Source organism: Sinocyclocheilus anshuiensis, unplaced genomic scaffold (genome assembly GCF_001515605.1).
Source record: "Sinocyclocheilus anshuiensis isolate Anshui unplaced genomic scaffold, SAMN03320099.WGS_v1.1 scaffold1906, whole genome shotgun sequence".
Classification (NCBI taxonomy): domain Eukaryota; kingdom Metazoa; phylum Chordata; class Actinopteri; order Cypriniformes; family Cyprinidae; genus Sinocyclocheilus; species Sinocyclocheilus anshuiensis.
Window position 1 is genome coordinate 720129 of NW_015546187.1, and position 24655 is coordinate 744783.

At 36.7% G+C, this 24655-nt stretch overlaps 3 protein-coding genes and 1 long non-coding RNA gene across 6 annotated transcripts in view; 2 read left to right on the top strand and 2 right to left on the bottom strand.

Moving 5' to 3' along the window:
- Positions 1-469: 469 nt before the first annotated feature.
- Positions 470-11297, top strand: cul5a (cullin 5a). Of its 2 annotated transcripts, none has more exons than XM_016503430.1 (19): positions 470-546; positions 1454-1563; positions 1649-1748; positions 1828-2004; positions 2088-2229; positions 2311-2456; positions 2608-2688; positions 2929-3022; positions 3663-3793; positions 4187-4294; positions 4528-4592; positions 5614-5746; positions 5844-5975; positions 6060-6183; positions 6319-6494; positions 6594-6755; positions 7389-7507; positions 7594-7717; positions 8354-11296. In XM_016503430.1, the coding sequence occupies exons 1-19, from the start codon at positions 523-525 to the stop codon at positions 8546-8548; spliced, it is 2343 nt and encodes a 780-aa protein (XP_016358916.1). In that variant the 5' UTR covers positions 470-522; the 3' UTR covers positions 8549-11296. The 2 variants fall into 2 exon arrangements, with proteins under 2 accessions (XP_016358916.1, XP_016358917.1); XM_016503431.1 differs by lacking the exon at positions 470-546 and adding an exon at positions 1151-1209 and having other exon boundaries at positions 8354-11297.
- Positions 4302-4720, bottom strand: LOC107701428 (uncharacterized). Its single transcript, XR_001635642.1, has 3 exons — positions 4642-4720; positions 4497-4572; positions 4302-4380 (listed from the first exon to the last, which is right to left on the bottom strand). It is a non-coding gene; the product is annotated as an uncharacterized LOC107701428 (long non-coding RNA).
- Positions 11298-12578: 1281 nt separating the features above from the next.
- LOC107701427 (39S ribosomal protein L28, mitochondrial-like) lies at positions 12579-15500 on the top strand. Its single transcript, XM_016503432.1, has 6 exons — positions 12579-12945; positions 13263-13565; positions 13703-13855; positions 14886-15020; positions 15124-15210; positions 15297-15500. Exons 2-6 carry the CDS (start codon positions 13278-13280, stop codon positions 15390-15392), a joined length of 759 nt encoding a protein of 252 aa, XP_016358918.1. The 5' UTR covers positions 12579-12945; positions 13263-13277; the 3' UTR covers positions 15393-15500.
- A 2214-nt stretch (positions 15501-17714) lies between these two features.
- LOC107701429 (transcription factor RelB-like) overlaps positions 17715-24655 on the bottom strand; it is a 9554-nt gene continuing 2613 nt past the window's right edge. For both annotated transcript variants that reach the window (XM_016503433.1, XM_016503434.1), the window contains 8 exons: positions 23670-23975; positions 22253-22413; positions 22056-22147; positions 21787-21918; positions 21592-21696; positions 21290-21505; positions 20037-20111; positions 17715-19945 (listed from right to left, as the gene is read on the bottom strand). In XM_016503433.1, the coding sequence (XP_016358919.1) occupies positions 19446-19945; positions 20037-20111; positions 21290-21505; positions 21592-21696; positions 21787-21918; positions 22056-22147; positions 22253-22413; positions 23670-23975 (1587 nt within the window). In that variant the 3' untranslated portion in view covers positions 17715-19445. The remainder of the gene's footprint in view (positions 19946-20036; positions 20112-21289; positions 21506-21591; positions 21697-21786; positions 21919-22055; positions 22148-22252; positions 22414-23669; positions 23976-24655) is intronic.

The following is a 24655-nucleotide window of genomic DNA, read 5'->3' on the forward strand; positions in this document are numbered from 1 at the left end:
TTGCAGAAATGAATCGGAGATCCCTTTTTTAATTATAATTACACAGTACATAAATCAAACAATTATGACAATACAATTATAAACAAATACAAAATAAAAGAAAGATAAAAAATAAATACAGACTTGCTGCCAGGATAAAAAAAACATAATACTATTACTAGGCTACATCTCAAGAAGACACAAAGGACGAATATAAACATACCGTTTTCAGTGCTTTCAAATTAACAGAACTTTGGATAGTTTCCATATACTTGTCTAAGTCCACTTTGAATAAAGAAAAGTGAGGTTTAAAGCAAGTAAAGTTTGTGAATGTGAAATTAAGCCAACAGCAATTACAAATTAATGATGTAATATTTCCCTATATTCTCTTTTAAATATTCAAATAATCCAAAGAAAGCATCTTTAAAACAAAAAGAAAACTCACTTACAAAATAAGATTGAATATGTATCGGAGATCCTATTACCAGTTCTAATACCGAACCAAATCTCGCGAGAACGGACGAGGGGATAAGTTAAGGAAACATGGCGATGTCTAATTTGTTAAAGGTAAGAGACACTTGAGCTCTTTGCCTCCAAATTCTCCATAAACAGTCAAAAATCCTTTTAGACGCCTATAACCTTCAAATGACTATGTTGTACCATTGTGATTTAGCGGCTTGCTCGGTCTCTTACGTGCATGTCCAGTGAGTTTATAAGAGAGTCTTGCAGCCTTGTGTTTAGCTAGCAGGCTGTGAGCTAGCTGAGATTAATAAAGCCAATAATCACAAAAATACAGGACTGCACGCAGACGAGTTGATGTTCGGTATTATGTTGTTTATAAATATATATCATAAAGGGACGTGTTCCTGATGACAGTTAGCACGCATGTTGCTAGCTTGGTCAATGATTTAATGACACTGAGTATAATGGCTGAGCTAATGATATAAAATGTGAATGTGTGGCGTTATTACTAAGAGTTTGTTGTTGTAGTAAGCCTAGAAAAGATGCACGTCATGTCACAAGTGTCAGATATTATAAGTACTCGAAATATGTGAAGAAATCATCCAGGGAGTAAGAATTAGAGAGTAGACACATTCCATTTGTATAGATGATGTTTGATTTTATACAGTTAAATACAGTGGCTTTGTCTTAAAACCTAGTAAGCTGCCTACCTAGACAACATTTTGGGCATCATAGATATGTTCAAAATCGCCAGTGATGTCCAAAATGGTAAATATCAGTTTGATTAAAATCTTTCTATCTTTTGAGACTTATTTTTCTTGTTGTATGCTAGCTAATTAATTTCTTGCCTTATTGTAAATGCTTTGTGAATCATATTCAATAAGGCTTCTGATTTTCTGGGCATGTTGAGACAGAGAGGTCTTCCATAATGTCTAGTTCATTGTTTTATGTGAATGCATTCACACTCTTTTTCTCTAACTGTCTATATCCTCTTCCATGTCCTTTTGCTTAGAACAAGGGTTCCCTCCAGTTTGAGGACAAGTGGGATCTTATGCGCCCCATTGTCCTTAAGTTGCTTCGCCAAGAGTCCGTAACTAAGCAGCAGTGGTTTGATCTTTTCTCGTAAGGCCCCAAGGAATTCAGATCTTTTTATGTTCTACACATGAACTGCAGTCTGAATGTTCAATCTGTCTTCCTATTCTCACAGAGATGTTCATGCAGTTTGTCTATGGGATGACAAAGGACCAGCAAAGATCCACCAGGCCCTCAAGGAGGACATCTTAGATTTTATAAAACAAGCTCAAGCGGTAAGAGAGGTTCAGGATTAAACAACCTGCTGATGTTCTTCAGCAGAATCATGCCTCATTCTCGATCATTGGTGTTTAGCGAGTGCTCAGTCACCAAGATGACACAGCGCTCCTCAAGGCTTACATCGTGGAGTGGAGGAAGTTCTTCACGCAGTGTGACATTCTGCCCAAGCCGTTCTGCCAGCTGGAGATCACCCTGATGGGCAAACAGGGCAGCAACAAGAAGTCCAATGTGGAGGACAGCATTGTTAGGAAGGTGAGCGGGATAAAAGCGGGATTTTTAGGTGGATTTCCCAGAATGGGATTCATTGGTTTGTTTTGCTTTTTATGTTCACACAGCTGATGCTGGACACTTGGAATGAATCTATATTCTCCAACATCAAGAATCGATTGCAGGATAGTGCGATGAAGTTGGTCCATGCTGAACGGCTGGGAGAGGCGTTCGACTCGCAGCTGGTCATCGGGGTCAGAGAGTCGTATGGTGAGGTTCACTCCAGGTTTTTCATCGGATTGATCTTTTTAATCATGAAAACTGAAAAGTCTCTTATAATCTCTTTCTCAGTGAACCTGTGCTCCAATCCTGATGATAAACTGCAGATCTACAGGGATAACTTTGAGAAAGCCTACCTAGACTCCACTGAGAGGTTCTACAGGACCCAGGCGCCGTCCTACCTGCAGCAGAATGGAGTACAAAACTACATGAAATATGTACGGCCTGCCAGACATCAGATTTTAGACTACATGATCTTCAGCCAATCAGATTCAATCAGATTGCATAGCCCAGAGGAGGGGTTTGACTCCTCCTCTAACACTCTGCATTTGTGTTTGCAGTCATATATTCTCATGTCTCTGTTTACAGGCAGACTCTAAATTAAGAGAAGAGGAAAAACGTGCACTACGATATTTAGAGACAAGACGTGAATGTAACTCTGTACAAGCAGTGAGTATATGATTGGCTTTTAAATAATAATGATGCATCATTTGACAAAGATTGAATTGAACAATTTTGCATCAAATTGGGCATCAGCCATTAAAATATTTTAGTATTTTTACATGTGAAAATATTAAAAGTATTATTATTTTTAAGTTGTTCAGTATTTAATATTTAATTTAAGTAAAATAAAATAATATAACCAGGTATATGTGAGACTGAAATTGTGGATTGTTTTTTTCCCCTCAGCTTATGGAATGTTGTGTGAATGCACTGGTAACGTCATTTAAAGAAACTATCTTGGTTGAATGTCCTGGCATGATCAAACGAAATGAGACTGACAGTGAGTATGAGACTATTTAGAAATGTTTTATTAGATATATTTAAAATGACAATTTTAGGTTTTATATACGCTGTTGTTCCAAATTTGGGGGTCGTTAGGACTTACACATAACAAGGCTGCATTTATTTGATTAAAAATACAGTAAAACACCAATATTGTGATATTATTACAGATTAAAGTAGCTGTCTTGTATTTGAATATAGTTTAAAAAGTAATTTATTCCTGTGATGACAAAGCTAATTTTTCAGCATCATTACTCCAGTCTTCAGTGTCACGTGATCCTTCAGAAATCATTCTAATATGGTGATTTGCTGCTCAAGAGTCATTTGAAAATGTGTGCTATTTAATATTTTTGTGGAAACTATGATACTTTTTTCTGGATTTCTTTGATGAATAGAAAGTTCACATAAACAGCATTTATTTAAAATAGAAATCTTGTGTAGCATTATAAATGTCTCTGTAATTTCATATACCATTGCTGAATAAATGCACAAATTTATTTTATTACATAAACTTAATGACCTCAAGCTTTTGAACAGAACTCTGTTTTTCATGAGTTCGGACTTTGCATGCTGTGTAGCTGTATAATATCTCTAAACATAAGCTTTTAGTTTTAAACCTCTGAACTCTTCTTCCACAGAGCTGCACCTCATGTTCTCTCTCATGGATAAAGTGCCCAATGGGATTGAACCCATGCTGAAAGACCTGGAGGAGCACATCATCAGTGCTGGACTGGCAGACATGGTGGCCACTGCCGAGACCATCACAACTGTGAGCAAAACATTTGCAGAATTATTATATTCTTTGTGAGCTTTATGAATTTTAGAGCATTAGCTGGCTTTTGTTTTTCACAGTATAAATTAGGGTTGGGCGATGTCTACCAAATTGGCATCGGATGATGTCTACAGTGAAATATTGTGATGGACGATGACATCAGGGGGCGGGGTTAGGGGGTGTGCCCGAAGCGTGAATCGGCCCAACCCTAGTATAAATAAAGGATAATTGGTTAATGTTGATAAGATGAATATTTAATTAATTGTCACAGTTTTACTTGATTTATTCCAAAGCCCTGTCAAGGTTTGAACCTTGACCTTTGTAGATCCTCAAATATTAGGCAACCACAGTGTCAAACAGGTGTTGACGTTTGTGTTTGTTTCTTCTCAGGACTCTGAGAAGTACGTGGAGCAGCTCCTGACTCTCTTCAATCGATTTAGTAAATTAGTGAAGGAAGCGTTCCAGGATGATCCTCGGTTCCTTACAGCCAGAGACAAAGTGAGCATGCCGCCCTATCCATATTCATTCTGGTCACAGTAAGTAGCCTGCATGACTAGATCACACCGCAGATGGTTACCAGAGATCTGTGATGACACAGGAATACAATGGAAGGTTATATAACAATAACTCCATTTAAAATGCTGTTTATTTTACTGAAAAAATGAATTGAGGAAAAATGAAGTTTTTATATCTCACATACCTTTTTAATTATGTTTAACATTTCCCCACAGGCATACAAAGCAGTTGTGAATGATGCCACAATATTTAAGTTGGAGCTGCCAATGAAACAGAAGGGGTGAGTAACGGCACAAAATAACCTTCTTTTAACTAATAGCCACATTTACATGCAACTTAGAAGCTGAAGTCATAGTCCAGAGGTGCCCAAACTCGGTCCTGGAGGGCCGATGTCCTGCAGAGTTTAGCTCCAACCTGCCTCAACACACCTGCCTGGAGGTTTCTAGTATGCCTAGTAAGAGCTTGATTAGCTGGTTCAGGTGTGTCTAATTGGGGTTGGATCGAAACTCTGCAGGACACCGGCCCTCCAGGACCGAGTTTGGGCACCCCGTCATAGTCTATAGTGGAGAGGTTTACTTTACAAAAATCTATGACATTACAAAATAGGTTAGAAAATATTTCTGTTATAAAATTTCTGCTATTCAATGCCAAAGAAATATAACAAAGTATTTTGTTATAAATGTATATTAAATTTTTTTTTAAGAATGGACAAAAATAAAAAACTTTAGATTTACAATATAAACTGTGGAAACACGTCTTCACAGTTAAAAAGGGCCCATTTGTAATTGAGCGGTGTTATTTTAGCATCATTTAGATACTATTATAATTTTTATTAGTATTTTGAATTAGTTTTTTATATTTTGTGTTTTCATTCATTTTAGTTAAAGTTTTTGTGTGTGTGTGTGTGTGTGTGTGTGTGTGTTTGTGTTTGTCTTTGTTTTTTTTTTTGTCATTTTTTGTTTGTATGATTTGCCATGTCTATAATGGTTTTCATTATTCGTTTCATTTTTATTTCAATTCTTTTTATTTTTTAAATTAATTTAATTTTTTTTTAATTATTTTAGTACATCACAATAAACTAAATGAAAATGAGAAAAGTTACTGTGGCAACTAGCTGAAATAAAATAAGTTTAAGTTTTTTTTATATTTTATTTCAGTTAAAAGTTTATTTTATTTCAAGTCACAAAAATTATTTTATGGTTTTAGTATTAAATATAATAAACCTGCAAGTGAGCTTAAGTGATCCATGTTTCAGTATTGTATCAACTTGTATCAGTCGTGTTTGATGTTTCTAAATGCAGAGTGGGCCTAAAAACACAACCAGAGTCAAAGTGTCCGGAGCTGCTCGCAAACTATTGTGACATGCTGCTAAGAAAAACGCCACTCAGCAAAAAGCTGACCTCAGAGGAGATCGAGCTCAAACTGAAGGAAGTGGTGAGGGGCTGTTGGAAAAGTCACATGTTGTTTACTCAATGATTTTGTTGTTGTCCTTAAAAGTGTTTTGAAATGTAAATACTATTTTTTCCTGTAGCTACTTGTGCTAAAATACGTCCAGAATAAGGATGTGTTCATGAGGTACCACAAAGCCCATCTGACCAGACGTCTGATCCTGGACATCTCAGCAGACAGTGAGATCGAGGAGAACATGGTTGAGTGGCTCAGGGTAAGAATAAAGACAAATAAGAGTGAATGAAATTTGTATTTGAGTGTTTTATACTCTATCGGCTCACTGTTTAGCATGTTTCAGGAAGTTGGGATGCCTGCTGACTATGTGAACAAGCTAGCTAGAATGTTCCAGGACATCAAAGTGTCCGAAGATCTTAACCAGGTTTTCAAGGAAATGCATAAGCACAACAAGCTGGCTTTACCAGGTGACACACAAGCCCATTTTTCTCTCTATATATGCATTTACACTACCTTTTAACTGAGTTTGAAAGAAATTCATATTATTATTCAGCAAGGATGCATTAAATATATCAAAAGTGGTCTCCCCTTCTGTTACCCAGCGGACTCTGTGAACATAAAGATCTTGAATGCTGGAGCGTGGTCACGCAGCTCAGAGAAAGTGTTTGTGTCTCTGCCCACCGAGCTGGAAGACCTCATTCCAGAGGTGGAGGACTTCTACAAGAAGAACCACAGCGGCCGCAAACTCCACTGGCACCACCTCATGTCCAATGGCATTGTGGGTTTATTTTATGCACTAAGTTTAGTGCTTAGTAGTGATTTGTAGTAACTGTAAATTGCAACTTGTAGCTAATCAGTCTGTGTGCTCTCTTGATAGATCACTTTTAAGAATGAAGTAGGGCAGTACGACCTGGAGGTCACGACCTTTCAGCTGGCTGTACTTTTTGCCTGGAACCAAAGAACACGAGAGAAGATCAGCTTTGAGAATCTGAAACTTGCCACTGAGCTGCCTGATGCTGAACTGAGACGAACTCTCTGGGTAAGAACATGACTGTCAAACATGAAGGCCCATATGTCGCATTTTATTCCATTAGATGTTTACCATATTTCTGCTGTACTTATGATGAAGCTGCTTGTTTTTAAACTTTAAACTGGAAGCATTGATATATTAAACTAATTCAGCACAGTTCATTTTGTGATTCCAGAAGTTCCAAGAACTGTGCGTTCTTAGTAAAAACAATAGTTATCTTGATTTTTTTGCATTTTATTTAGATTCGATTTTTTATATTTATAGCACTTACAATAATTTATTCATTTAAATACTTTAAATCATCATGCGACCCCCTAGAAAGTTATGGTTGATAACTGATAAATGATCAATATAAAAATGTGTGTACTGTTTAGTGTGAATAGATAAAAATATAAAACACTAAGAACTCAAATTAATCACAATGCTACACGTGAATTTAGATATCACAACATTATAATGTATGTTGTATGAAAAATGGATATTCTTTTTTTTTTTTTTTACATTTTACAGTGTTATCAAATGATTAGTGTTTGCAAAGATCAGTTAGAAATATCTAAAATGGTCTGATTATGGTCAATTAAAATATCTTTGTTTATAGATGTACCATCATCTACTTAACTTTTTCCCTCTCTTTTTTTACAGTCTCTCGTTGCCTTCCCAAAGCTCAAACGCCAAGTGCTGTTATATGAACCTCAAGTGAGCTCTCCCAAAGACTTCACAGACAGTACATTGTTTTTCGTTAACCAGGAATTCTCCTTGATGTAAGAACATGTCCTGTCCTGCTGGCTCTTTAGAAATGGTCTCTTTAATTGGAAATAATAATAATAATATTTTTGCTTCTCCTTAGAAAAAACGCCAAGGTTCAAAAGAGGGGGAAAATAAACCTAATTGGCCGATTGCAGCTGACGACGGAGCGAATGAGAGAAGAGGAGAACGAAGGCATCGTCCAGCTTAGAATATTAAGAACACAGGTACAAAACATCAAAAAGCATTACCATTAGTCCTCTTTGTTCATGAACACTAGTCACTAAAGCCCAAAGTATACTTCAGTTTAATGTGTAGCCTTTCAAAGTTTACTCCATTGATAGTATGTGTGCAAACAGAAGTACTCGACATGCTAGAAAGTTTCCTTGTCCATCGTCTGTGCTAATTCTCTACAGAAGTTATGCCGATAAAAATGTCTTTGTGCTGGTTTAAACTAGAGTTGCGTGTAACTCCATCACACAAGCATCTGTTCCAGTCATTGGTTGTTATTGTTCCATCTCCTTCATTTTTTTTCAACTATGAAACAATGGTCCGGGCCAGTGTTGCCACCTTGTGGACAAACTAATTAGTGCAAAAAATTGTGTCGTGGTACTCCCGTGCAGCGAAAACTGACACAGAAGAGAAGAATTGTTAAATAAAGTCGCTATTTTTGTTTCTTTGCACACAAGAAGTATTCTCGTAGCTTCGTAAAATTACGGTTGAACCACTGATGACTATTTTAACTATGTCCTTATTACCTTTCTGGGTGTAAAAAGTACTGTAATAAGTAATTTTACAATAAAATACTGTTTGTTTTTTACAGTGGACTTAATGTGTTTGTTTCTTTGACTGCAACATTTCAGGAGGCCATCATTCAGATTATGAAGATGCGTAAGAAGATCACAAACGCTCAGCTGCAGACCGAGCTGGTGGAGATCCTGAAGAACATGTTCCTCCCTCAGAAGAAAATGATCAAGGAACAGATCGAGTGGCTCATTGAGCACAAGTACATCAAGAGAGACGAGACGGACCTTAACAACTTCATTTACATGGCGTAACGCGGAAACGACTCCGGAGATGTTCTGGAGGACGGCGTACCTGTCGAGGATCAGCAGCGGGGGAGGGATGGTGATGTCTCGAAGATACTGCTTAGACTGCTGGTCTCTCCGGGCGTAGTCAATGAGTTTGTTTTAACGACAGACAGTCACACATCAGATAAAAAAATGTATTTAAAAAAATAAATCCCTGCCGTACCTTAAAGTGAAGACACATGGGATGAGGATTGGAGATAAAAAAAAATAGGAAAAAAGACAAAAAGGATTCTATTTTTGCCATTGGTAGTCAGTATGCATGGTGGGCGGTTTGCCTTTTGTATGTGTACATCTCCAGCAGCATGCGGCCAGTGGGAATGTCACATTCATCCCAGGACTTGTTTGTGTGTGCCGTGTCACGAGTGTTTTTTTCCCCTCCCACATCCTCCGTCTGGACCTCGCCGCGTCCCATCCTCAGCGCGCAACCCAGGGCGAGAACCGTCCCACCATCACAAACACCTGGCCTGGCATGACGACACCGGAGTCACTGAGGAGCGCGGGCCGGGATGAAGGACTAGCATTAGCACTTTTCACACTCTCCGCCACAATATGTCAGCATGGCCTTATTTGGGTTGTTTTTCACGACTTCAGGTTTTGTTTTGACTTGTTTTCTTCGTCAAAATATCGCAAATGAAAGATTTGATTGGCTGATAGCAGTTTAGGCAACACATTACTCTTTAAAATGCTAGGAAAAGAGATCCTGGCATTCAGATGTCACAAAGGGTCAAGGTCTGTGGAGAAAATCTATCAGTTTGCGATGTTGTTTTTTTTCCGGTGTACATGCATTACGTTACACACCAAGTCAGAAGGTCAGTGTAGTTGCAGTTTCTTTTTTGTGCTTACTACACTTTTCCGTGCTTACTACACTTTTCCGTTATCGGTCTCAAATAGCGACAGATGCCAACTGATTAGCTTGTGGTGAGGTGGCCCCACTAAGGTCCTGTAACATGTAGCCTACTCATCAAACCTGTTGAATTTTAGCCGCAAAACGATTTATTGTCATCGCCCCGTCACAGATGAGCGTAAACAAGCGGTAAAGCACAGTTACAGGAGTCCGAGTAAAGCAAGCACTGCTTCAACCTCAGGTAAAGTAGGGCAGAGTTATTTTAAAAGTAGGTTGTGCTAACTTTAATTAGCGCCTCGTGGTTCTTGTTAATCACACATTGCCAAAGCGAAGCACAAGAGTGCTGATCTCAAAATCAAATAATGTAGGATCTATTGCAATTATTGTTTCCCTCTATTTCCGAGGTCACCCTCATAGCCACATTTAGTGGAAAACAGGAAGTCTGGGCTTTTTGTTTTGACTCATTATTGTCCCATTATGACCGAGTATCTATGAACAAAAGCTTGTGCAATTACTGATTATGTGTTTATTATAATCAAATGAACTGTTAACATTTAAATACGTGCAAACAAGTATTAACTCTTTTATTTTTCAAGCAGATTTCCTATAGTGATAGTGTCTAGTCAGTCTAAAATTTAGTTTTTCAGTGTGTTTGGAGTGAAGGTGTGTTCTCAATAAAAAATAACAACAAAAATATCATATTTACTGGCTGATGACGTCTAGATTTGATTGTACGTTCATATCCAAACCCAGAACACTGAATCTAATGAGGGGAACATGATGATGTCCCAATGAAATCCTCACTGATATTTCTGTAACATTGCTGCAGTTCAACTGTCCATCTCCACTATGACATTTTCTGTCAATTCTGTTTGTTTTTGTCTGTTTTTAATGCAACACAGTCATTCATTTGTATCCCCAGTGTTTGATTTCACATGGTAACTGAAATAGTGAAAAGGTTCCTTTCGATTGTACTGAAAAGCCATTCTTTATAAGATCCAGATGTACAACAGTGTTTGAGGACATTGTGTTATTTGATTGTCCACTTTATTTATTGATAACTTAAGCCTGTTTGAGAGGTTGAGTGTGTGTGTGTGTGTGTGTGTGTGTGTGTGTGTGTGTGTGTGTGTGTGCGTGCGTGTGCGCATGCGTTTACGCTTAGGAGCCTTTTACAACAGGGTGCTGTCATATCCTGTTACGTTTATGCATTTTCATTTTTGGAATTTAAAATCGATGTTTCTGCTGACTATGTTTTCCTCTATCAATTTCTCTAGGTAACTACATATAATTTTAATAGGACAAGCACTATGATTTTCATATTTATCAATCACTGTTGGAGTTTGTTGTGTGCTTGTGTTATTCTAAAGCCAATTTGAATGACATCAAATTAAATGCAGTCCCAAAAGCTGAAATTTCAGTTCATTGTAGTGGAAGATGATGAAACTGAATAAAAATGGTGTGAATGACCTTTCGAGGGAATGCTACATGAAATTATGAATTATACTTTATTGTTTGTGAATTTATGCATTTTCTCTGATGCACATGGTATGTTCCAGTAATAAAGTCTGTGTGCACTTCATTCAGTGGTATAATGCAATAAGTGAGCGTGAAACAAGACATTTTGAAATCTGTTGATGGAATTTTCTCTAATAAAGTTGCATACACATATAAACACTCACTATTAAGTTGATTATATTGCACTGAAATAGTTCCATGTGTGAGATGGGGGTGATCATTTGATTTCTTGAGTGGCACAACAGTATTTTTATCATTCTAATACTGTACTAATAATGTGCACTTACTGTCATTTTTGTCACTCCACTATATCGCATACCAGGAGGAGTGGTGTTTGTGTTCTATTTATCGCTCTTTTTGTCTTGTAGAGTGTCTTCCGTCATTGTCGCAGTTGAAGCATTTTGTTCATTACAAATTGTCTAAACACTGACTAAAATGTAAGGGTTTGGGTTTATTCTCAAAAGAATATGTCACTTTATACTTACATACACAGATATGTTCTGGTGATGGTTTCATAGTGAACTGGACAGTTAGTATTCATTTGAATGACACATAAGGACAGTTCTGCAATTATTCCCCACATACACTTTCTGGTAAATGGTTCAGTAGAAAACTGAACACACAAGTTCCCTGTAGTGTGTGACACTGCTGTTACAACAAGTCAAATGTAAGTTTCTGAGAAGGTGCATATGCTCTGACTATGACTGTTTTCAAGATTTCTTGCCTGGAGCTTTAAAAGCTTCAAGAATATTTGAAAATGAATAAGTATGAGGTGAATGTCTGCCATTGAACAGTGAAGATCTGGAACGGATGCTATTCTTGCAGTGTGAGTCTAAAGCACTTTCATATACTGGATTTTTCTCTTTTTTGCATAATTTATTTACTGGCGAAATAAAAAACGATTTGAATGATGCTGATGTGCGTTTTTAATGATCTCCTGTTTGCACAACAAACACACTGAACAAATAATAGGAAATTCCATAAACCTGTGCAATAAAATGAAGGGTTTATTTAACAATCTGAATTATACGTTTTAGTTGCTTAGTGAGTCTGATTAGGTCATAAACAAATAAATAAATATTTGATGTATTAAAAACATAAAATAAGAAGAAATGGTATGTTTAGAAACAACAACAAGACTGAAATGAGTTGACTGTTTTAAACTGAAGTGAATGATATTTGAATCTTAACCGACATATTTAATGTTTGGCAGGAAGATATATTAAGATAAAGTATTATGTGTAAAACATCTGTTAATGCTAAAATGCTATAATTTTATCCGTTCTTACATTAGAAAATAGCAATATACAATAAAAAAAAGCAAGCATGTCTGATTTGGATATAAGTCACAGCAAATAATGATTAACAAAGCAAGGGAAGTATGTAAATCTCCGCTCTACGTTTGGACCAATAGCAAGTAATTAATTTGCATGTGGTGCCGTGCTGGCTTTGATTTAGAAGTTCTGCAAATTTCGTGTTTCCTTAAACGTCATACTTTGGCGAGCAACAATATATCATAAAGTATTCATGATATGCTGTTTAAAAACAGGTTCATAAATAACACTCACCATAGATGTAACACATAGCGCACGAGAGACCTATATATTGAGGCAATCTCACCTCTAATAATTACCCGGATGAGCCTCGGTGGTCCAGGGTGCAGGCTTCAAACCTGTAGCTGCTGAGCGGCAGAGTGGTTCAATTCCACCTTTCGGGCGCATGAGAAATAGGCTGATGAGGAGATATGCGATACAAGTAACCTTTTAACAAATTAGTGTTGAAATCTGAACTATTTTAGACCCCCACGAGAACATTACTACTGTTAAACCCCCGGAAGCTCGGCCGTGCAAACAACCAATCAGCGCAGTAAACACTGGTGTCTGTCACAGGAAATGACGTGTGGTGCCCTTGGTTAGCTTTACAGCGTGTGCTGACTGAGAGGCTAGCAGGCTAACACTGATCATGTAAAATTTAATTAAACATCCTCTGTTCGCGTCATTCCCCGGTAAGAAGTCTGATCTGTATACAAGCCTTTTTCTTATCGTTATTAGCTTTGCATTTTTAGATTTTTAGATTATAAAGCGTATATTTGACTTTTTGGCTGTAGCTTATCAGCTAGTTTACAGTTTTACTCTACTACATGTGTGTGTATATAGTGTATGTATGTTATATTATTTGTATATATTAACGTACTATTCTATATTACTATTAACCTCTTACCCTGCACCCTATTTTATATTACTATGTATTATTAGTATTATTATTAAAGTATTATTACTACAATTATTATATGTTTGTGTACTCTATACCCTTCTTTCTAAGGTTTTGTCCAATAAAATGCCTCTACACAAGTATCCACCAAAAATCTGGGAAGCCCTGAAGCTGCAGAAGGGCATCTACGCCCGTTTACCCCAGCACTACCTGCACTCTCTGCAGAACAACGCCCCTCCTTCACCTGTGCACTGGAGACCTCTGGGTGTCAAATACAGACTCAGTCCTAAATCTGGACACAGAGAGCGAGTGCAGGATGTGCCTATCCCCGTCTATCATCCGCCAGAATCACAGAGCGGACTCTGGGGTGGAGAAGGCTGGATATCTGGCTTTAGATATGCTAAAGATGACAAGGTAAGACCGAAGAGAGAACTACAGTAATACTGAATATTGCTGATTTGGGTTCTTTTATGTGAATGCTAGTGGATAAATGAGAATGTTTCTTGAAGACGACTTATCCTATAGTATGTAATATGTACTTGTCACACCAGCTTTCTACAAGACTGCGCAAAACCTGGAAGCCGCAGCTGTTTAACAGAGAGCTGTACAGTGAGATCCTCGACCAAAACTTCACTGTAACGCTCACAGCTCGCACACTGGACCTTATTGATGCTGCTTTTGGCTTCGACTTCTACATTCTTACGGTGAGAAGTCCTCAAAAGTCTGTTTATTTTTATTTTTTTATAATTTTACAAAAATCCTAAGACATTTATATAATAATGTATATTATATATATATAATGTCATTTATATAGTAATATTTATTGTATGAAATGTTTTGTATTATTATATTTAAAAAATGGCATTTAATGCTTTATCATTTTACAAAAATGTTTAGAATTTTACATAATTTACATTTATATAGTAATATTTATTGTATAAAATGTTTTATCTATTATTGTATATTTATTCTTATCTTAATAAATTATGAAGTCCTCAAAATCTGTAGCGTTTAGTATGTTTTAGCATTTTACAACAATTAAAATAATTTTATATAATAATGTTTATACAGTAATATAATATAAAAAATATTGTATAAAATGTGCTATTGTATATTTATTATTATATTTTTTAAAAATTGAGTCTTCAGAAGTCAATGGCATTTAGTGTGTTTTTTTATTTTATGTAGATTACAATAATTTTACATAATAATAATATGTGTTTATGGATTAGATTGATTCATTTATTATTGGATATAATTAAAATATATATATAAGTACATGACATGTCTGTGGCATTTAGTATGTTTTATTTACAAAATTATGTTAGTTTTATGTAATTGTTTTATATATATATATATATATATTAATATATATTGTATAAAATTATTTTAGTTATTGCAAGTTCTCACATATATGTGGCATTTAATATGTTTTATTATTTTGGATTGATTTAAATAGTTTCATATAATAATGTTTATTTAGAAATATATATATATATATTATATAAAATTGTATATCTTATTGTATATTTATTGTTATACTACATTATTGTGTAAAATGTCTTTTTCTAAACTAAGAATATATGTAAATTGTTTGTGAAACCATTCTTGTGTAAAGGGTAATTCGGTTCAGTGTACTGTAACAATTTACATAAGAATCCATTTTTTTAATCATTTATACTAGAAAATCTTACAGCAAAATGTGGTCGATATCTTGTATTTCTTTTAAATCAGACACCGAAGCAAGATTTGAACTCCAAGTTTGGAATGGATCTAAAACGTGCAATGCTTTTACGTCTGGCACGGAAAGACACAGAACTGTACCCTCATGATCCGTCTCGCAGGGAGAAAATCTACAACCGCTACAAGGTGAGATGAGTTGATTATCTTTATGTATATTTGCAGCCATATGGTATTGATAATCATCCTGTGTGTTTTCTTCACTTGCCTTCCACTCATTTCTTACAAGCAGCAGTTTGAGATCCCAGAGGAGGAGGCTGAATGGGTGGGCTTGAGTCTAGAGGAAGCAGTAGAGAAACAGAGGCTACTGGAAAAGAAGGTCATGAAATAAACCGTAGTATAAAGGACAGTCATTGCATGTCAAGTCGCTATCATCAGATAAATATTATTATTTTTCTTTCTCAGGATCCAGAGCCTCTTCACAAGAGTTTGATGAAGAAGCTTGTGGAGGAGCTCGCCATTAAGAAGCTCTCAGAGCCTCAGATTGTGGAGAAAAAATGATGACTGTTCTCTTCTTTGCCATCCTCCATGTCTGTCATGCAGTCTGAAGAATAAACGATATTGTATTTATTTCGTATTAAAGGGGTGCTATTATGCTTTTTCACTTTTTCAACTTTAGTACTAACAACTTAGTATGAGAGCCTGTTCTAGTACACCCCCCAAAACAAAATCAAGACTTTGTAAAAGAGCATAATAGGACCCCTTTATTAACATAACCAACAGCTTGCTGATATTCTGTAAATATATCATTTTTACTTAATAAATTGAGTCAGAGATGTATTTGCCAATCTGACGGGAATACCTTATTTTCAGGCTGTGTTTGGAAACTGTAATGTTCTACTAATAATGGTTCTCATTGGTTATCTTTTTGGAAACCAAATCCTAACATTCTAGTAATGTTCTTTTAAGGCTCTTTTTTGATTCTTTAGGTATACATAATTTATCTAATGTTTATTTATAGGTTTATTTATATATAACCATCAGAACTTTCGCAGAAGGTTCTGGGAACCAAACATTGTTTGCTGGATGCAGCAAAGAATAAAGAATTTACAAGTTGACATGCTTGCATTTCAAATCACGTTTTGTTTAATAAATCGTATAGAGTGTATTGCACAGCTAGTTCCGGTCACCGAATTTGTTCGTACCAATCTGCTTGTCTGTGTTTGCACATTCATGGAAGTCTGTTGATTATTGGTGAGCATTTTTCAGTGACACTTTATCCAAGCTACATATTCACGCCAGTAGGCAACAAGTGACTGTTTTTCTGAATGATTAATTGAAACATTTACTCAAACGATTTCGTTCAAAGACATGAACCGAAACGTCTCTGTGTGTTGCTCAAAGACTCAACAGTTGATTCTAACTTACTTCGACTGCTGTTAGTAAAAGAACAAAACAGACACAAGTGGCAATATTGGCTCTAAAATGCAAGTTACTCATTAACGTAAAGTTTTTAAAAACTGTTGTATAAAAGTATTATCACCTTTTCATCAGAAAAAAAAACACATTGCTTGTTTGGTAAGCAGTAGCTACGATAGTATTACCCTCTGAAAACAGCACTTGATATTTCTGTCAAAAATAATTTCAATCATAAATTTACATTACAAATTATTTATAGCAATTAGTTATTTTAGGAGTATAAATGTATGTTGTCTTAAAACCTTCCTTTTGGCGCCATGTGGGTTACACTCCCATTGCCCAATACTGGACTTTATAGGCTTCACGACATAAGTTTCCGTAGAGCTTGTCAATGTTAAACCTGGTTAGTCAGAAGTTGCAACACAGAGAGAGAGAGAGAGAGAGAGAGAGAGCGGTCGAGCTCAAATTCTGTTGTTCACATTAATAGTTGTTAAAGGTCATCTTGAGTCATGTGGCCCGAGGTGTGAAATCACTTCTCACAAGAGTCACAACACACAAGCACACACAAACATCTTTTGTTTTAAAGTCACCGTTAGGTCATAATGAAATCTTGAATAAAACTGACTGTGGGAGTCGATTTTGTCAGAGATTGTGACATGTTGAATATGTGTAGTAGCTATTGCTCTGAACTCTATATATAGTATCAGAGAAGTGCAACAAAGCACAACAATAGCTGTAGTGAATGAGGAAGTGACTAGACTTCTTTTTTTCCTGATTCCCTCGTAGCTTTTAAGTATAAGAACGTGTATGGCATGAAATCAAGGGTTTGGAAGGTTTGAATTCCTTTCAGACTGATGGAAATTTATTTCTGGCTTAAACTCATGTCGATTGAGGCATTTACATTAAGGCTTTTCAATCCGATTACTAACTGATTATTTGGATGCAAATATAAATGTAAGGCAAGGCAAGTTTATTTATATAGCACATTTCATACACAATGGTAATTCAAAGTGCTTTACATAAAAGGAAGTAAAATAATCATAAAAAATAATCACAATAAAACAAGGAATTTAAAAACTTTTAAAACGATTGATTTAAAATGAATTTAAAACAGTTAAAAATAGAAAATGATTATACACAAAATACAGTGCAATCAGTTCGGACATTGCACAGTGCTCATTCAGTAAATGCACAGCTAAACAGATGAGTTTTGAGTCTGGATTTAAATGTAGCTAATGTTTTAGCACATCTGATCTCTTCTGGAAGCTGATTCCAACTGAGGGCGGCGTTTTCAGGGAGTTTGGAAAAGTCCCAGAAAGAAGTGAGGCGTTCTGAACAGTTAGAAGCAGATCTCTTATGTAGCTAATGTTAATGCGATGAGGTGGATTTGGTTGGACTTTGGCCTTACTACTCTCGAGATTTTCAGGGAGTTTGGAAAAGGCCCAGAAAGAAGTGAGGCGTTCTGAACAGTTAGAAGCAGATCTCTTATGTAGCTAATGTTAATGCGATGAGGTGGATTTGGTTGGACTTTGGCCTTACTACTCTCGAGACAGTAAGAAATTATGATTTAGCCGGTGACTAATAAAGCAAGTACACTAAGGGACAGCAAAACTGAGTCATTTGCCAGAACACAGGTTTTTAATATCGACAGCAACAACACACTATAAGAAGCAGAATGTGACAGTTGATAGCAACTAAAGGATTTTTACACAGGACAATAAAAATCACAGCAGTATTACAGACATTAAATGTGTATAAATGAACAAAATGCTTTCCAATGGTTATGCTTGTGAATCCAGCTTCCTTCAACATTGATGTGACAAAGACAAAATCACTAAAATCTTTTTGCCACTGACTCATTGACTATATTCATTTCAGTTTCCTATGCAAACTCACATCATGACATAACCAGGCATGACATGTCAAGTTTCCAGGGATAAGTAATCTGACTATTCTCATTGAAAAATAAAAGCCTGTGCAATGCAGCCAATCAGAACATAAGTTGTGTATTATACATCAAATAAGACCAATTTTAGAATCTTAGACCAATTAAATGTCTTTGTGGACGGGGCTTCAAATCCAAATCCCCTCTGACACATTAAAATTTGGTAATTAATGTATATAAATTACATAAAGCACATTACAAAATCCAAAAAAGGTCAAATGAAACATTTCCCTTTCTTTGTGCTTTCATTAAGACTTTGGTTAGCAAGCTAAGAAGCCATTCACACAGAAGATTTCTTTGTGTTTAAAAACATGAGACACAGGTCTAGAGAAGTTCAGAAGCTGAACTTTTTTACTTGAGCGCCATGCTTTTAGAACATTTTGTCATGCACAATATGCATAAGTGCAACGGTCAAACATCCGTCTTGTGCATGTTTACATAGAAAAACAATGGAAAAGCGGCGCAGTAAAGTGGAAAAACATGATCTGTGTGAACAGCCCCTAATAGCATAGCACTAACTAGTTAACCGACTATCACAATTTTTGAGCATTATTTTTGATCAGGAGTTGCAAACGGCCACCAATGGGCAGAGGATTCAATGCAAGATTTTATTGTTGCCAATTAGATGACAGAAATGACTTTTACTATGTTGTCGTGTCACACCTGGTTTGATCATGGTGTCAGATTGGTATGAATTACATTAATTAATCCAGCTGCTACTTCAGAATTATGTTTAAAGGTCTAATTTTGTCCCCTTAATGCTGTTAACTGAAATTCATCTGTGGATGGACTGTTCCGAAATGTTCAAAACAAATATCACGTTACATGTAACACTTAAATACAAAGTGAATTTGGGTCTGGGACAATCTACAGGATACTAATAGGTTCTGCTCAGAAATCCACACAATAAATTAGCGAATGACAGACATAACTGGCACATCACAAGCAACTGAGCAGCATCTGTTGCTCCCTTTTTACCAGAAAACGTAATGGCTACATGCTTCTCCCGCGTTTCGTTGGCTACCATGGTGTCTAGTCCATTTACAAGACCAGTGGCTGAGCAGGTGATTTACTTCATTAGTATATTCATACTACCAAACAGGAAGTCAGATAGTGCCAGCTGAACACGTTTGGCAGTCAATAACAAGTTTGACTTAGTCTGTGTCTTTTCCTAGTCCAAAAACAATTTTATAGTCAAGAGTGTATGTCCAAAATCCCAATAGTCAAGACATAAGAGTCCACAGTGGCATTCAGTGGTCTAGGTCGTTCTCGCTCTTCACGGGGCAAAACATGAGACCTTCGATGTTCTCCAGATCTGCTGGATAGGCCTGATTCTCATTCACCATCTGACTGAAGTGTGCGTCGTTTATAGATGACATGTTCATCATAGGTTGACTGACGTTCAATTTCGTATCTGTGCCATCTAAACCGAAGTTGAGATCGCCATGAAAAAATAACTGATTAAGAAACTGGTCTGAACCTTGCTGGGATTGGTCTGGTCTGAAGCTGGCAAGGCATTGGGAAATGCCTTGGAGGACGGTGTCCAAAGTTTCTGGGTCCAGGCTAACACAACCGTCCTCTTGTTTAAAGTCTTCATTATAGTGAATTTCCTCCATGACCTGGGATGGCATATGGACGCCTCTGTCCATAACAGGGACTGCCATGGAAGCATTGGGAACGTTACAGTCGGGAGGGGCGTAGAATGGGTCAAAATGCTGTGGCATGCTGAGTTCATTCGCAATGTCTTGATCTGCGAGAGGAGGGAAATAATACCCTGATGTAGTCAACAAAGTTTGAGAGAGTGATATTAAGGTTTCTGTTTATTTTAGAAACATGCTTACTTTGAGGAACGCTGCATGGCTCGCTGAACTTCACATCAGACTTCATTTTCCTCTTGCGGTTGACTCCGTAAGGATCTGCAGATCAAAAGAGCAAATCAGATTAACCTTCCTTCCGTGTCACAGGGTGACAGGAGCATGTAATGGCGCTGACTAAAATGGCACTGACTATAACAGAATCATTTGTGTTCTGACAACAGAAGACCTATTATGAAGTATTGCAGTTTCCTTTCAGTTTAAACTACTATAATGCTGCTATTTATAATGAAAAACTGACACGGTGACACACCCTCTTTTTGCAATATTTTAGAAACTAGTAAGTGAAGAGGTGACTCATTTCTGGGATACCTGGGCGTCTTTGCTTCAGTTAACCGTTCTTTTGGTCTACAATTACTTTTAAACACAAGAAACCTAAAAAAACAATAACTGACATTTTTAGGACCATTACACCTTTTACTCAAGTAAAAATGACACAATACCATTCTAAACATATTTATTTACAAAGAAATGCATACTGTTATTCAGGAAGGATGCACTAAATAGATCAAAAATTATGATAAAGAGTCACAACTTTTAAATTTCAATTTCAAATGAATTCTGTTCTTTTCAACTTTGTTTCTTTAAACAATCCTGGAATGAATTATCACAGTTTCCACACAAATATTAAGCAGCACAAATGTTTTCAACATTAAAAATAAAAAATGTTTTGTGAGCAGCAAATAAGCATATTGTATGTAATATGATTTCTAAAGGATCATGTGACACTGAAGACTGGAGTAATGATGCTGAAAATGAAACTTTTCCATCACAGGAATAAATTACATTCAGTTATTTTTTAAGAGTTATTTCACAATATTACTGTTTTACTGTGTTTTTGATCAAATAAATGCAGCCTTGGTGGGCATAAGAGACTTCTTTCGAAACTCTGCCACTAAATTTTTGAATGGAAGGATATTTATACACTGTAAAGTATTTATTATATATTTATAATTTGTTATACTTCTTAAATTTGTTTATTTTAATAATTTAATATTCAAACAGTATAATCCTTTCATCTATCCATTTTCCAAACTGCTTATCCTCAGTAGGATCATACGGATGCTGGAGTCTATCCAACAGCGTAAAATTTAATTCATTTAAAATGTACAAAAAATTTTTGCTTTTGATTTTGGGGTGAAATATACCCCAGATATTCCCTCACAACTGTCACCTTATGTTATCTATTCATCTTGTCTTTATGGCGTCTGATAACTCACCTGCATTGTCTGGGACGTAAGTGAACTTGACTGACTCGCTGTCCATCCGGTCAGACATGCGGCGAAGACACACACTGACCTCCACCTCCTCGGTTATATTCTGCTCCCTGAAGGGTGGGGACTTGAAGACGATGGCGATTTGCCGGTGGACATCAGTCTGAGCAAACTCCGCCTTGGCCTCCCAGTCGTCCTTGCTGAAGATTATCTCAATGTCATCTATGGAGGTTTCCAGATATACAAATGACTCCTTTTAGAACAACTGCATCGAAGAATTTAATATGACATATTTAAAGTCCACTTACCTTTCTGCACTTTGTCACAGAGCATGTAAATTTCAGTTTTTCCTGTGCAGGGGCCTCTGACAACATTAAGCCGATTGATTTTCAGCTCTGCCGTTGTGGTCGCCTCTAATCAGAAAAACAGAAACAATCCAAACATCATCTACCAGGAAACTACAGAGAGTTCGCAAGCTGGCCCAACATGCATCTTGCTCTTACTCTTGTCATAGATGGGGTTGGAAACCACAGGGGCGAGGGGGATTCGGTCTCCATCCTTTCGTTCCACCTCACACTGGAAACACAGTCTCACCACGTTCATGTCCATGTCCTCAATGCTCTTAGAGTGGCCCGCTGGTGGAGAACAAGACAAAAACATTCAACAGATGCACATGCTCTACTACAGCGGAAGAGTATTATTAGGATATTATGGAGGTTGCTCACTAAGTTTCAGAACAGAGCCATTCAGTCTGCAATATTCAACAACTCACTGTTAAATGGATCGATATTCTTATTCCTCCTCTTCTGCAGTGAGGCATCAAGTTCCTTCCTCCGCACACACTGGATGCCAAGATTTGCAAAGCTGGAAAACACCAACATACTCAGGCAGGAAATAACATTTTTACTCTCAGATCATGTTCTGCTGACCATGCTGTTGCTCAAAAGATTGACGTTAATAGAAAGATACCCGTGTTGACGAGAGCTGTGGGGATTGATGTGGATGACGCAGATGCCATCTACACAGTCTTTCCCGACCAAGCAGTGTGGGTGTGGGCGGTACGGGATGTCCTTTGTCACGAGAGACACGGTGACCATCACTTTCTTGATGTTATCAATGGGGCCTTGGATCTAAAACAGGTGAAAAGATAAAATACAGTTTTACTTTTGCTTTCATGCCAACTGGGTCTTTGTGGCTGCGTTATTGGCACAGGCTCTTGTGTTGAAAATACCCATTTATGGACATTTCACAATGGCAAAACTGACTAGTGAATATGTTTGTTTGTGTGGTTTAAAGGTAATTCCCTCCATCAGAGCCCACTTGTCACACTCCTCCCCAGGGAACTTTCATTTTTAACTGCAATTACAAGTTTAACTTGATTTCATATACAATAAACCACAAACCATTATGGGGGAAGCCCCAATGTTATGGGATAGTCGGTGCATTCCAGAAACACCCACTGAAATAAGGAGTGCAAGCCAATTTCGAATTCATGTAAATGGAAAACGAACAACGGAAATGAATGAAGGTCTAATTGATGATATAATTTTTAACCCTATATGGCCAACTGTTTTATACTATGGTCTCTCAATCATCCACGTGATCAAACCTTTAAGGAAAAACAAACAAAACACTTAACAAATAAAACACTTTTAGTATAATTCTAAAAATGTCCAGCTGAAGAAAGAATAATGTTAGTACATTTTATATTGTTAGTAATATTTCAAGATGAACATTTACTGGACTTGATTATCCATTATCATTTTTAGAAAAATCATGTTAAATTGTGGGTATCAAACATGATTTCAAACAAGCATTTATTTGTTCATCTCTCAATCATCATTGTGCATTGCATTTTAAGTTTTGCCCCCACAATAAAAACTACAGAGCTTTGATCATAAAACTAAGCACTACTAAAAAGAGTATGAACGTGACTAAAACTAATAAAAACTAAAATGACAGCTTCACACAAAGACTAGACTAAAACTAAAATTAAAACAGGCCGCCAAAAACAACACTACTTAGTAGGAAACATTACTGAGAGATATTTACACATTTTAAGTGTCTGTGGATTTATCAGCTATCAGAACATAAATATCAGCAGCTGCACCAAATTGCATATTTTTGCTCAGTTTGGGACTCTGAATAAAACTGTTTTTGTCCTCCTTTGAGTATGAGCTCCATGTTCTCCTATATAATACTATATGAACCATAACAGCCTGATGTATCAAGTACAATACTCAACGAGAAAAAAAAAAAACGATTTTTCGTTTGTTTCAACAGATGTTCCATTTTTAAAAAGATAGATTCATATATCAGGCCTTACAGGGTTAAGAACAGGGTTCATTCATTAGCATCCATCCCAAACCTTCTTCCTCTGACTCACTTCAATGGCAGGCAGGGTCTTGCTGGAGTCAGTGCTGGAGGCTCCGAGGATGCTGCCCGCGGATCGTCCCTCGCACTCATAGCGAAATCGCATGCCGCGCTCCTTCGGCTGCTCCACCACCACCAGCTCTGGCTTTTCCAGGAAGCGCTCCAGATGTTCTGTTCCAGTCTGCTGAGAGTGAAGACTCTGGGGTGCTAAAGATGACTGTCCACGTCGCTGAGATGCCACTTTGTGGCTTCGCATGGAATGCATCAGTGCCATACCACCAGTGTGCGCCGTTGGGGTCTGGTCAAAGCTGTATGGATTCTGAGAAAAGAGCTACATTTTAAAATATGAAGAAAATGAATGGTGCTTCTCTGTAGAAAAGTTAATTGCTATACAGTTGCAAAGGTTTCTGAATGGCTTTTAACAAGTCGCTATACAGTATTTATAGTGTCTGTGGTTACTAATGTGTTCTAAACAGTTTGTTCACACCAAGAAAAGTAGCTATAAAGATGGTTAGAAGAATAAACTTTATTAGTGTCCAAATCAATGCACAATTGCGTTGTTTATTCTGTTGTCTGCCACTTTAAATAATGTAGTCGGGTGAATTCTGATTAGTTTCAAAGTGTTTATTGTTTATCAGCTGGAAAAAATTAGTTTTGAAAGTGATTCCACAATATCATTTCTCTTGATCGTTATTGTTGCAGTGTGAATTTCCCTGTTCTCATTGAATTAGAATGAATATTGTAGTTATTCATAAGTTAAAAAAAATAAATGACTTGCCAATCACTGAATAATTTCTTTTCAAACCCCCACACAATGAATCAGCAACACAAAGCATTCAGAAAAAAACACAATAGCTTGTTTTATTACTACATTGGAATCACATGTTCCTTCTCTGACTTTCCAATTTTTTAAATCATTAATGGAAAGACAAACAATTCACCTTTAACTCACTCGAAGCAACCACCAAAAAAAAAAAAAAAAAAAAACAAGGGAGAAAA

Bases quoted from the DNA above. Each gene is read 5' to 3' on its own strand.
- LOC107701427 (XM_016503432.1), top strand. From the start codon at position 13,278: ATGCCTCTACACAAGTATCCACCAAAAATCTGGGAAGCCCTGAAGCTG. The intron at 13,856-14,885 runs GTGAGAAGTCCT...CTTTTAAATCAG, and splicing joins TCGACTTCTACATTCTTACG to ACACCGAAGCAAGATTTGAA. The intron at 15,211-15,296 runs GTCATGAAATAA...TTTCTTTCTCAG, and splicing joins AGAGGCTACTGGAAAAGAAG to GATCCAGAGCCTCTTCACAA.
- cul5a (XM_016503430.1), top strand. From the start codon at position 523: ATGGCGATGTCTAATTTGTTAAAG. The intron at 1,749-1,827 runs GTAAGAGAGGTT...ATTGGTGTTTAG, and splicing joins TTATAAAACAAGCTCAAGCG to CGAGTGCTCAGTCACCAAGA. The intron at 5,747-5,843 runs GTGAGGGGCTGT...TTTTTCCTGTAG, and splicing joins AGCTCAAACTGAAGGAAGTG to CTACTTGTGCTAAAATACGT.